Raw genomic sequence first — 13,011 nt, forward strand, 5'->3', positions numbered from 1 at the left:
GCTGTGCACCGACCATGCACCCTTGCAGTGGTTGCACACGATGCGAGAGTCGAACCCCCGCCTCACTCGCTGGTACCTGGCCCTCCAACCGTTCCGCTTCCGAATAGTGCATCGGCCTGGACGGGAGCAGGTAGTCCCCGACTTCCTTTCGTAGTGGGGAGGGGCAGGGGTTCGGTCGGGCCACAGCAGGGAGGACCCCACGACCCCGGCCCCTGGGGACCTGTCAATGGTGGCGGAGGGGTGTAGCATGTCGAGGCCGCCCGGGGAGGGGGCGGAGATGGGGTTAAAGCAGCCACAGCTGGGGCTGATTTCATCCCCTATTTCTTCCCTGGTGCCCAACAGTAGAGAGAAGAGACCAAGGAGGAGAACCAGACCGAGACGGCCGCAGACCCGAACCCTGACACGAAGCCCACATCCCAATCGATCTGACTCTCCCAGCCAGCACAAAACCTTTCCCTACCTGTTCCCTGCTCCCCCTTTCGCATCTCCTTCCTTCTCCGCTGTCTAGGCAAATAAAAGCCTACAGCTACGGGCAACTGCATCTCCTGTTTCCTGCCTCGTCTCTTACACCCCTTTAAGGGTTTTAAGTGCGTGTGTGTATGAGAGAGAAACAAGCAAACATGCAGACATGTAGGGCCAAATCCCGCTCTGCATCCCTATGCCTGATATATTTTCTCTCTGTCTCTCTCTGCAGTACAAATAAAACTGGAGAAACACATTCATATCCTCTGATGCTGTATATTTGTTTTATTTGATTAAAAATCTAAACATTCTTAAAAACCTCAAGGAAACAGACCCTTTAAATAACCTCTACATAAATTATAAAGTTTATCACTTGCTTTTACTGCACTCTGCATTTTAAGTGCATGTTGGCAACCATCTGAAGAGCAATATACATACATAAATTTGTTTCAATATTGTCCCAAATTATGAAAAATAAAATAAATGGTTTAAAATCATGTCCTTAACCTCTAACAGCAACTTTATACACAATTTATATACTGAACGGTATATATGTCAGTTACAATGCTGTACCATTTTACCACATGTTCTGTATCATAATGTACCTGTAAACACCTGTTGTGTTTTTAAATGAGAAAAAAAATTGAATAAACACAGTTTTTGTTCTTTGCTGAGGTGGACACAGTGAAGGATTAAGAGAAACTTTGCAGGTTTGAATCGCCCACCAGTTCCTCTTCAAAGAGAACAGCACAGTCAGTGTTGATCGACGTACATCATCACACACTGAATAAGAACATAAATCCCCTTTTTATCATGAAACACACATCTGTTTTATGTTTTAACAGTACTGGCTGTTACATTTCTCTAAAGTGAAACATATCTCATATTTATTTCCAAACATTTCTCCAAAAAAAAGTGAGCTCACCTGTTTTATCAGTATGAAGTTCTTTTTGGTGCTTTGCAAAATAGGCCCATGAATAAATATATATGTATGTACGTGTGTGTGTGTGTGTATATATATATATATATATATATATATATATATATATATATATGTATGTGCGTATGTCTATATATATATAACATATATATGCACACACACATATATAGATATACACACATTATATACATATATATATATATATATATATATATATATATATATATATATAAATGGTGAGAATGAAAACTCTGCATTGTACACCAAGAAATGTAATAAACAAACACTAAAATATCACAGTTTATGTACAGTTTTCACCCAGCATGAACAACATGGAATATGAAAGCAAGATAAATTTTCCATGGGTTATTCCAGCAAACAATGAACCATTATAAACCTCCCATCTAAACCATTTTCCTTAATCCTAAAGCTTTTTCTCAAAGAAATAGTAAAACAATTCTATTGACCAAGGGCCTCAAAATTCTCTTATAAAAAACTGTATGGTTCTGGTAGTAGGACTTGGCAAACACAGATCATCCACATATTTTACACATAGCTGCTGGACTCTTGCTCCTCCAGACAGGCATTTAAGTTGATTCACTGATTTTGCTGACTTCCAACTATCCCAAAACAGTGTATTATCAGGTAGGGGAGGTGTTGTTACTAGGAAAAATATTCAGATCACCAGTGTGACTCAGTGATGGTTCACAGTCTTCTTCAGAAGCTGGACCTCGTCCTGCAATTAACAGAAGCAGTGCCTACTGATAAGTTGTAAAAATGATTATTTATTTCAACAAAGTGGTACAGTGCATTCAGAAAGTATCCCCTTCACTTTTTATATTTTCTTATGGTGCAGCCTAATGCTAAAATTGTTTAATTTTTCCCTCCTAAGTCTACACTCAGCACCCCATGATGACAAAGTAAAAACAGGATATGTGCAAATTAAAAAGAAAAAAACTGAAATATCACATTGACAGAAGTAAAATAAAAAGGGGACATCTTAATTTTCTTTAATTATTGATGGTACCTGCAGAGCCATGCGTTTGACCCTCTCCTCTCTCAGCTCCTCCTTCAGCTCCTCAATGTCTTTCCTAGTAAAACAGAAAGGATGCCATTATCTTAGACACTGACAGGTATACCTCAGTATTCGGACTTTTGGTGTATAGGCCCTGGAAAAGTTGTACCCATGTTTAGTGTATGGAGCAGCGTCTGGAACTCTGCTCTCGATATTACAGACTTTTTTGAGGCAGACTTTTCCCCAGTGACCTAGATGTCATATGCAAATCAGGCAACGATTTTTGAACAATGATGTAGAAGTTGTGAGTCAATGAGGTGCAGACTTTTCGACAATGTATGAAAACCTCTTAATTTTGCATTGTACGCAGCAGATTGAATATACTCAAGATTCACATTAACATCCAAATTTCTCCTTCTGTTAGTGTGATGCAGTTTTTGTGTTGTTCTCTGCAATGTACGTTGGTTTGGAGAAAAGTGTTTGCCAAATTAATAAATGTAAAGGTATGTAAATGTAAAAGGAGGGTGCAGTGGCGGAGCAGGTTTGGCCTGTGCCTGCTCTCTGGTGGGTATGGGATTTGAGTCCCACTTGGGGTGCCTAGCGTCAGAGCGGCATCCTGCCCTGGGTGTATTCCCTCCCCCTCCAATCTTACGCCCTGTGCTCCTGGGTTAGGCTCCAGCTCACTGCGACCCCGCTCGGGAAAAGCAGTTTCAGTCAGTGTGTGTATAAATGTAGACACATGTATGTGTCTTTCGTACATTTACGTGTACTGGTTATTTTTAGTAAAAAAGAAAATTTCTGCCTTAAATTCATCTTTGTTAATTTCTTTCTATTTTTAATATGTTATGGTCCTAATTTTTTGACAGGAGGGTGTTTGTGGAAATACTTGTGCATGTCCATAAAGTTGAGGATGGCTTCATTTTATTATGCACCATATAAATAATGGGAAGGACCTCCTTGTTTACTGACTCATGGCATATGGACCGTTTTTAGGAGCGAATTAGACGCGTATAAAGGAGGACGCCTGTATTTCATTCCTCCAGCTTAGTGTCAGTGCTCTAAATTATATCTCAACAGGAGGTGGGAGATATAGTATATGTGTGAAAGAGCCATCTTGATTTTAATAGGTCCACATAAAAAATGTTTTAATTTTAAATATTTCATTAAAGTTAAAGTTAATGTAATAACTTCACATAATGTTCTGAAATAACAAATGTCTTACCGATTTCATTAACGTCAATTAAAATTAAATGAAAACTTGGTTGGACAAAAGGGTACTGTTCTGAAGAGGTTTGACTCATATTTAGCTAACCGTGAATAATTTATACAGAATCTGATGACTGCACCCCCTCAGTCTCAACTACGGTTGAGTATGGTGAGCCACAGGGCTCTGTGTTGGGTTTATTACTGTTCTCACTGTAAATGTTACCACTGGGTGACATTATTTGCGAACATAATGCAAATTTCCATTCATATGCTGATGACACACAGCTACATATTTCATTTAAGCCTGATGATCCATCACGTGGTGTCTTTAGGTAATTGTTTTACCAATATAAAATTATGGATGAGTAAAAATTTTAATTTCTCTAAATGCCAGTAAAACAGAGGTACTTGTGGTGGGTGGTGATGCCAAAGCTCTCGACATAATCACGCCAATCTTCACAACAAATGGTATTAGTTTCAAGCATAGAGAGTGTGTCAAGGATTTGGTTGTCCAGCTGGATGGAAAACTGTCATTGTCACGCCCACATCCACAGGCTCATCAACAACATCTGTTGCCAATTAGCACGGCGCAGTATAAAGGCAGCACTGTCACGGCAACGGGTGCAAAATCTACAATGCCCAGCAGCTGGCTTGTGCATTCAGCATCTTGGTTTCCCAGTACCCTATTCCCTGTGTAATATTCCTGCTTCTCCTGGCTTTTTTGACCTTGGCTTGTTCACCGGTTTCCTGAGTATTGCTTCGCCCCTGAAACGGCTTTCGTCCCTTGGAAGATCCTTGCCTGTCCCCAACCTCTGTCTCTGATTGTTCCCACGTTTTTACATTTACATTTATTCACTTGGCAGATGTTTTTTTTCCAAAGCAACTTACAATGGAAACTATGTAGCGTTACTAGCCCACACACCTTATTCAGCAAGGTGACTTACACTGCTGGATACACTACTTACAATGGGTCACTCATCCATACATCGGTGAAACACACTCTCTCTGTGTCACTCACACACTATGGGCAGAACCCGAACAGTGGAAGGAAACCGGAGCACCCAGAGGAAACCCATGCAGACACAATGAGAACGTGCAAATGCAAGGCTCCTGGTCACATTTAGAGTTCATTATAAAATTCTACTTTTGACCTATAAGGCAGTACATGGTGTTGCTCCAGCTTACCTTTGTGAGATTATTGATTCTTATATCCCAAGAAGATATCTTCATTCATTGGATGCAGGTTACCTTAAAGCACCTGTGATCAATAAGACCTCAGTAGGAGGTTGCGCCTTTAGTTATAGAGCATCTAAACTATGGAATACTCCACCAGTTACTGTCAGAAATTCTCCATCTGTCTCTGTCTTCAAATCCAGACTAAAGACTTAAATGTTTACTAGGCATTCCACCTCAACATTTAATTCCACTTGGCTGTGTTTGTTTTTCCCACCTCTACACCAATGCAAATAAAATTTACTTTTTTAAGTTACAAATTACTAAGTATTTCTTCTTATTGAGAATTGTCTCTCTACATAAGACCGTAGTAGGCAAGCTGGCGCTCACAGACACACCCCTATGCTGACTGAAGATGATGAGCAACTGCCATGATGGACAGGACGTACCATGCTGAGCTGGGGATTCAAGCTACCATATAGCAACAATATCATTATTACCTGTAAACTGGTTTAGAACTGTTACTTAATCTAGAATGCCCAGGAGGGGTGGGCAGCCACTGGTCCTTGGAACCCGAGAGGTTTTTTTATCCCTCGAGTTTTTGTTCCTTTCCTCTATGGACAGTAGGCATACTTATAGCTCTATAAAGCATTATGTTATGATAGTTGGTAGTCAACTGTCTTCTGTGTTTCTTATCTGATGTGTTTGTTTTTCTTGCCTTATGCCTGTGTTAAAGCAATCTGTGTCACCACATGAGAATAGTGCTCTTTAAAAATAAATTGAATTGAATTGAATTAATGAAATCTGTAAGACATTTGCTGTTTCAGAACAATATATGCCCAAAGCACAATAGATTTTTGGATCCCTTATTGACTGTTGATGGTTACAGCTTCAATTCTGCTTCTGAAGATGACTGTGCCCGGAACGCATGACCCCATCCCACCTCACCCACCCCACCCGGCCCAAGACTAACTCACTCATGCCGAGTCTTGAGCAGATCCAGTGCCATGCTGAGTTCTCGGACCTCAGCTCTGATGTCTTCTGTGGCTTTGCTGTCATTCTGAGAGGGCTTTGGACTTGGCTTGATGTCACCATTGGGTTTGACTATTCTGGAGTTTAGTGCTGATGGCAGCTTGGGCACCTGCATCACCAGCTCATGATGTGTAGGTGAAGGCAGGTGATTTTCTGTGCTCTAGGAGTTTCGTCAGGTCATTATGTAACCCATTACATTTTGTCATAATTGTTCCTTCTATTTGTTCAAGAGAACTGAACCCATAATGAGTAAGCACTATTACTACTGCTTGACCAGTGTGTCCTGAAAGCATTAACCATACTCTTTCCTTACCTTTGTTATTCCAGGCAGCTCCTTTGAAACTGTGCTGGATTCATCTTCCTTCTCTTCCTCTGAGGGCTGTAGGCAAACAAAACGTCCATCAAGTGATAACCATGCTATTCTGCTAACATGTCTTATTATTTGTATGTTTTTTCCCCAAAATTTTCTCGTTAAGTTAACCAGTTAAGTTTACCAGTACACATAAGAAGATATTTTGAAAAATGTGGCTTTCATAATTTTTTACTCCTTATCTGTGTGATAAATTCATTTTTTAATTGATTTGAAGATCTGTGTTGTGCCAAAGTGAAGTGTATTTAAAAGGCGTTCACTTAGACTGTTGATTTTCCACAAAGTTGTAAAAGCTGTTGAGATAATTGCATTCTTAAGATAAAAGTAATTTTATAGCAGTGTTAAGAAAATACTAATCATAAAGCACTTACAGACTTAAATTTACTTACACACTGAGTGTTCTGTTTCTGCTCAAAGACTATCCTGTTGATTAGAATGAAGCCATTTAGTAATATTGTCTTTGGTTTGCCGAGTAATATAAAAAAATAGATGTTTCTAGTACTCCTTGATTTTTTATGTCTCTGTAAAGTGGTCAGGTTATCCTAATATAATAAAACATCATCTGCATAAAGGTAAATTTTATCCTCTCTGTTGAGGGTTTGGATTCCATTTGTTTATTTTATTGCCATATTGCAACAGCAAGAGGTTTGAAAAAGATAAATGAAGGGAAAAGGAGGCACCCTTGATAATGTAAGGCTTTGCAACATTATTCATATTCATATGTGTACCTTTGGCTTTAAATGAGTACCTTTATTCAATGAATAACAGGCTCTCCAAAACCAACCCTCTGTAATACAGTAAAACAATAAATGCTTCCAATTCATCAAATGTCTTTTCTGCATTAAATGACACAATATCTGTTCTCAGGCTATTATTTTCAGGGAAAACAACCAATCTGAAATATCTACGCATATTACTAGAAGCCTGTCTGCCTCTGATAAACCCTATTTGATAACGATGTATTATAAAAGGAGTGACAATTTCAAGTTGCCAAGTTTTACTGATATTTTTGACATGTTCATTAAGTGATAAAGGACAATTACTAGAAAGCAGAGTTTGATCACTATGATAGTAGCTGTATTCATTTCTGTTGGAATCTTTGAGAAGACTTTAATTTCACCAGTCATTCTACTAAACAATAGTGAAAGCAATTGCCAAGAATGCTTACAGAATTCAACAAGGAAACCATTAGGTCCTGGAGCTTTATTATTACACAACTGGTTAAGTGTTAAATACAATTCAAGTGTTACTAGCAATTCTAATGCATCACCCACTTCTTTTCTTAATTTAGGAAGGTTTATTAAAAAATGTTTAACAAATTAATATCAATTTATGAATTTATGATTTTTTTCTTTTTGACTTATTGAAAAAAAAAATTTTCTTGATTTATTATTATACCCAAAGATATAACACTGCAGTCTTTGTACTATAAACTGTCTTCCTATTAATTATATTGTCTGTCGTTTATAGTCTTCTTATTTGTTTTCTAATTCTTGTTCTTTTTTCCTATAAGTTGAATGGGATATAATTTCACCCCTCATCACTATTTTACTAGTTTCCCACTTCCCTAGGCTGGTTATGGCCTAGAAAAGCATGAATAGAACTGCTTCCAGATGTCAACAAGACCTGATCATTTGTTACACACCAACCAGACTGCTATGCTCCTCCACCTCTGCCCACTTGGTGGTCCCACAAGCAAAACCTCCAGAAGGAAAAGCACAAAGGATCTCAGGTTCTGGCTCCAATGTGTGAAACGACCTCACGCTCAGAACTGATGAATCTCTGTTCACAGTTAAAAAGGGTCTTAACACTCACCTCTTCCGAATTCACTTCACCCTGTCTTAAGTTCATGTAATGTGTAAATGTTAATGCTCTATAACTTTGAGATCATATATATGTATGTATATACACACACACACACACACACACACACACACACACATATATATATATATACACACACACACACACACACACACACACACACACACACACACACACGACTGGTCAAAAGTTTTAGAACACCTCCATTTTTCATTGAAATTTACGCAGTTTAATGTCTCAATGTACTCTGAAATGAAAGCATAGAACAAATAAACAATTGGACATGAAAAGAAATCATGGAATCATTTTGTTTAACAAAACTTAACCTAAATTTTTGACTCATCAAAGTAGCCACCTTTTGCAGATATAACAGCCAAACACACTCGTGGCATTGTTTCGACAAAGGAAATCAAATATTCTTTGGAAAGTTCTTCCCAACACTGTTGCAGAAGTTGCCACAAATGTGTTGCACTTGTAGGTTGCTTTGCTTTGACCCTTCTGTCCAGTTCAAACCAAACCAACTCAATGGGGTTTAAGTTTGGAGACTGTGCTGACCATTCCATGATTTGAAGCCTACTGTCTTGTTCTTTTCTTCTATGGTAGTTCTGACATAGCTTGGAGGTGTTTTGGGTCATTAGCTTGCTGTAGGATGAACCCCTGACTAACTAGGCGTATACCAGAGGGTACTGCATGGTGCTGCAAAATGCTGTATGCTTTTTTTTTTCCCCACTCGCCCCCTTTGTGCAGGCGGTCTTACTCCTTCAAGCTCGGGTCCTCTACCAGAGGCCTGGGAGCTTGAGGGTTCTGCGCAGTATCTTAGCTGTTCCTAGGACCGCGCTCTTCTGGATAGAGATCTCGGATGTTGTTCCCGGGATCTGCTGGAGCCACTCTCCCAGCTTAGGGGTCACAGCCCCAAGTGTTCCGATTACCACGGGGACCACTGTTGCCTTCACCTTCCACATCTTTTCTAGCTCCTCTCTCAGTCCTTGGTATTTCTCAAGCTTCTCATGTTCTTTCTTTCTGATGGCGACATCTATCACTACGGCTTTCTTCCTCTGTTTGTCCACCACTACTATTTCCGGTTGCTTAGCCATTACGAGTTTGTCAGTCTGGATCTGGAAGTCCCACAGGATCTTAGCTTGGTCACTCTCGACCACCCTTGGGGGGTGGGGGGTATCCCACTTTGATCCTGGGACTTCCAGCCCATACTCGGCACGGATGTTCCTATACACTATGCCAGCCACTTGGTTATGGCGTTCCATGTATGCCTTGCCTGCTAGCATCTTACACCCTGCTGTTATGTGCTGGATTGTCTCAGGGGCATCTTTGCACAGCCTGCACCTGGGGTCCTGCCTGGTGTGGTAGACCCCGGCCTCTATTGATCTTGTACTTAGAGCTTGTTCCTGTGCTGCTATGATTAGTGCCTCTGTGCTGTCTTTCAGTCCAGCTTTGTCCAGCCACTGGTATGATTTTTCGATATCAGCCAATTCTTCGATCTGCCGGTGGTACATACCGTGTAGGGGTTTGTCCTTCCACGATGGTTCCTGTTCTTTCTCATCCTCCTTCTCGGGTTTCTGCTGCCTGAGGTATTCACTAAGTATCTCATCAGTCGGGGCCATCTTCCTGATGTAGTCAAGGATCTTTGTTGTTTCATCCTGGATAGTGGCTCTGACGCTCACTAGTCCTCGGCCTCCTTCTTTCCGCTTAGTGTACAGCCTCAGGGTGCTGGATTTGGGGGAAACCCTCCATGCATTGTCAGGAGCTTCCTTGTCTTGATGTCAGTGGCTTCTATCTCCTCTTTTGGCCATCTTATTATGCCAGTGGGGTATCTGATGACCGGCAGGGCGTAGGTGTTGATAGCTGAATGGGAAGAACAAGGTCCGGGCTGACTTCTCAGGACTTGCCTTACTCTCTGCAGGTATTTGGCGGTTGCTGCTTTCCTTGCGGCCTCTTCATGATTTCCATGTGCCTGCGGGATTCCAAGGTAGCTATCCTCAACATCTGCTATGTTGCCTTCTGGTAGTACAATCCCCTCAGTTCTGACTACCTTCCCTCTCTTTGTTACCATCCAGCTACACTTATCCAATCCGAATGACATTCCGATGTCATTGCTGTAGATCCTGGTGGTGTGGATCAGGGAATCGATGTCTCGTTCACTCTTGGCATACAGCTTGATGTCATCCATGTAGAGGAGGTGACTGATGTTTACGCCATTCCGTAGTCGGTATCTGTAGCCAGTCTTTGTGATGATCTGGCTGAGGGGGTTCAGGTCTATGCAGAACAGCAGTGGGGACAATGCATCTCCTTGGTAGATACCGCACTTGATGGTGACTTGCGCAATTTGCTTGGAGTTGGCCTCTAGGGTTGTTTTCCACTGTCCCATTGAGTTTCTGATGAAGGCTCTTAGTGTCCTGTTGACCTTGTATAGTTCTAAGCATTCCAGGATCCATGAGTGAGGCATCAAGTCATAGGCTTTCTTGTAGTCAATCCAGGCGGTGCCGGTGGTACATACTGTGTAGGGGTTTGTCCTTCCATGATGGTTCCTGTTCTTCCTCATACTCCTTCTCGGGTCTGGTCTTGCAGTCTCGAGTGACTGTTCTGTCTACCAGTAGCTGGTGTTTTGCTCCTCTGGTGTTTCTACCAATTCCTTCCTGGGCCCCACTCATGTATTGAGCCATATGCCTGTTCATCTTAGCCGCTATGATACCTGAGAGCAGCTTCCATGTTGTGCAGAGGCAGGTTATCGGGCGATAGTTGGATGGGACTGCTCCTTTCTGGGGGTCCTTCAGGATCAGGACTGTCCGGCCTTCTGTTAACCATTCAGGGTGGGTCCAATCCATTAGCAGCTGGTTCATTTGTGTTGCCAGGTGCTCATGAAGTGCAGTTAGCTTCTTTAGCCAGAAAGTATGGATCATGTCAGGGCCTGGTGCTGTCCAGTTCTTCATACTTGAGACTCTTTCTTGGATGTCTGCCACTGTGATGGTTACTGGATCCTGTTCAGGGAGGTTGCTGTGGTCTGCTCTTAGATCCACTAGCCCCTGGGCTTTGTTGTTATGTGATGCCTCCTTCTCCCATATGTTTTTCCAGTATTGCTCAGTCTCCAACCTTGGTGGGTCTGCTCTCATGTTATTACCCTGCCACTGAGAGTACACTTTGGATGGTTCTGTGGAGAACATCTAGTTTATTCTTCTGCCCTCTATCGTGTACCTCTTCTTTGCTTGGCAGTTTCTAAGGCCTCAGGTATAGACAGCTTGCTGTACTTCTTAGGCAGGGTCTTCATCACCCCTTTCTGCAGTTCCGATAGCTGGCTAACTTCCCTTCGTGCTGCCTTGATCTTAGCCTCTAGCCTTCTTTTCCATGGAGGATCCAAGCATAAGCTCCCCCTTGCCATAACATTTGTGTTGTACCTCATCAATCTGTAGTTATGATAGCAGTTGTTTCCTGCAGATGTTGTAACACTGAGCTACTAGTTGTTTAGGCATTAGTCTTGATGTTGGGTTTCAAAGTATCCATAGGTCCCACATCCTCCTCATGTAACCCCTTTCACTGGGGTTACTTGTGTAGTAGCATTCCAACAGTTCCCTATTCTCATCTCTTGTCCATGCATGCCTTGTTCTAGTTCCAGTAGCCCACTTATCATCAGTATGTTCCCCAACATCTGACACAGACCTTGTTAATCCGGGCAACGTCTGAGCCGGCATGGCTCGCTTTGTTTCACTCTCATATCCGACGTAGGCAGAGCGAAGCATAAGGAGGTCTTGCCTAAGGACCCCCTACTGGAGGTAGGGTAGACCATGACCAGGATTCCCATGGGAAAGGCAGTGATCTTACCACTACACTATCCAGCAGCTCATCATGTATGTGTGTGTGTGTGTGTATATATGTCCCCAACCTCCATCTCAGATTGTTCCCATGTTTTCACATTTACATTTATTCACTTGGCAGACACTTTTCTCCAAAGCAACTTACAATGTATACTATGTAGTGTTACTAGCCCACACACCTTATACACTACTTACAATGGGTCACTCATCCATACATCAGCGAAACACTCTCTCTCTGTGTCACTCACACACTATGGGCAGAACCTGAACAGCATCTCTTTGGACTGTGGAATGAAACCAGAGCACCCAGAGGAAACCCACAGGGAGAACATGCAAACACCACACAGACTGAGCAGGGATCAAACCCACATTCTCTCACACCAACCAGGCACTGTAAGGCAGCAGCGCTACTCACTGTGCTACTGAAACATCAGCACCCGCACTTGGGTCCAAACCCTACCTCCCATCTCCTGTCTGCGATCATGACAGTCATTTATATCTCAAGTAAATGCTTTGATGAAGTCATGCTTCCTTCAGTTAAGAAACATAGCTAAATTACACTGATTCCTATGTAGACAGGATGCTAAAAAACTGATTCATGCTTTTTTTCTTGCTGCTGCAAGAGTTGTCACTAGAACTAGGAAGTATGACCATATAACACCGGTACCGGTATTATGAAGCGCAAAATACAGCAACAAAAGCGCTGTACAATTGCGCAGCTGAAGACCTGTATAATGGATGAGTAGTGGAAAATATCACTTGCTAAACTTAACTGGTGTCTTCAGTGCCCAAACTCTTCAAAAGTGTTATTAAAAATTAAAACACTCGACTGTCGCAACTTTTTTGAAACATATTGCAAAAAACAATGCAGTTAAGTAAAATACGAAATACCTTATCTTTATACTGTTTTTGAAAGACGACAAGTCAAAGTATATTTAAAAAACACTCCTTTTTGCTTTTATTAGCATTTTCCATACTGTCCCAATTTTTTGGAATTGGGGTTGTATAATACGCCTGCTTTCAACTACATCTGGCACAGCTGTAGCAGAATAGCTGGTAATGCAGTGGTTAGAACAGGTACCTTTAGACCCAAAGGTTGCAGGTTCAAATCTCACCTCCTGCTGCAGTACCCTTAAGCAAAATACTTACCTTAAATCACTCCAGT

General features: G+C 41.6%; 1 protein-coding gene across 3 annotated transcripts in view; it reads right to left on the bottom strand.

Moving 5' to 3' along the window:
- Positions 1-1,644: 1,644 nt before the first annotated feature.
- sh3d21 (SH3 domain containing 21) overlaps positions 1,645-13,011 on the bottom strand; it is a 32,631-nt gene continuing 21,264 nt past the window's right edge. For all 3 annotated transcript variants that reach the window (XM_018727024.2, XM_018727023.2, XM_018727025.2), the window contains 4 exons: positions 6,142-6,207; positions 5,774-5,988; positions 2,430-2,493; positions 1,645-2,138 (listed from right to left, as the gene is read on the bottom strand). In XM_018727024.2, coding sequence (XP_018582540.1) covers positions 2,097-2,138; positions 2,430-2,493; positions 5,774-5,988; positions 6,142-6,207 — 387 coding nt within the window. In that variant the 3' untranslated portion in view covers positions 1,645-2,096. The remainder of the gene's footprint in view (positions 2,139-2,429; positions 2,494-5,773; positions 5,989-6,141; positions 6,208-13,011) is intronic.

This window comes from Scleropages formosus, chromosome 18, assembly GCF_900964775.1.
Source record: "Scleropages formosus chromosome 18, fSclFor1.1, whole genome shotgun sequence".
NCBI classification, from domain to species: Eukaryota; Metazoa; Chordata; class Actinopteri; order Osteoglossiformes; family Osteoglossidae; genus Scleropages; species Scleropages formosus.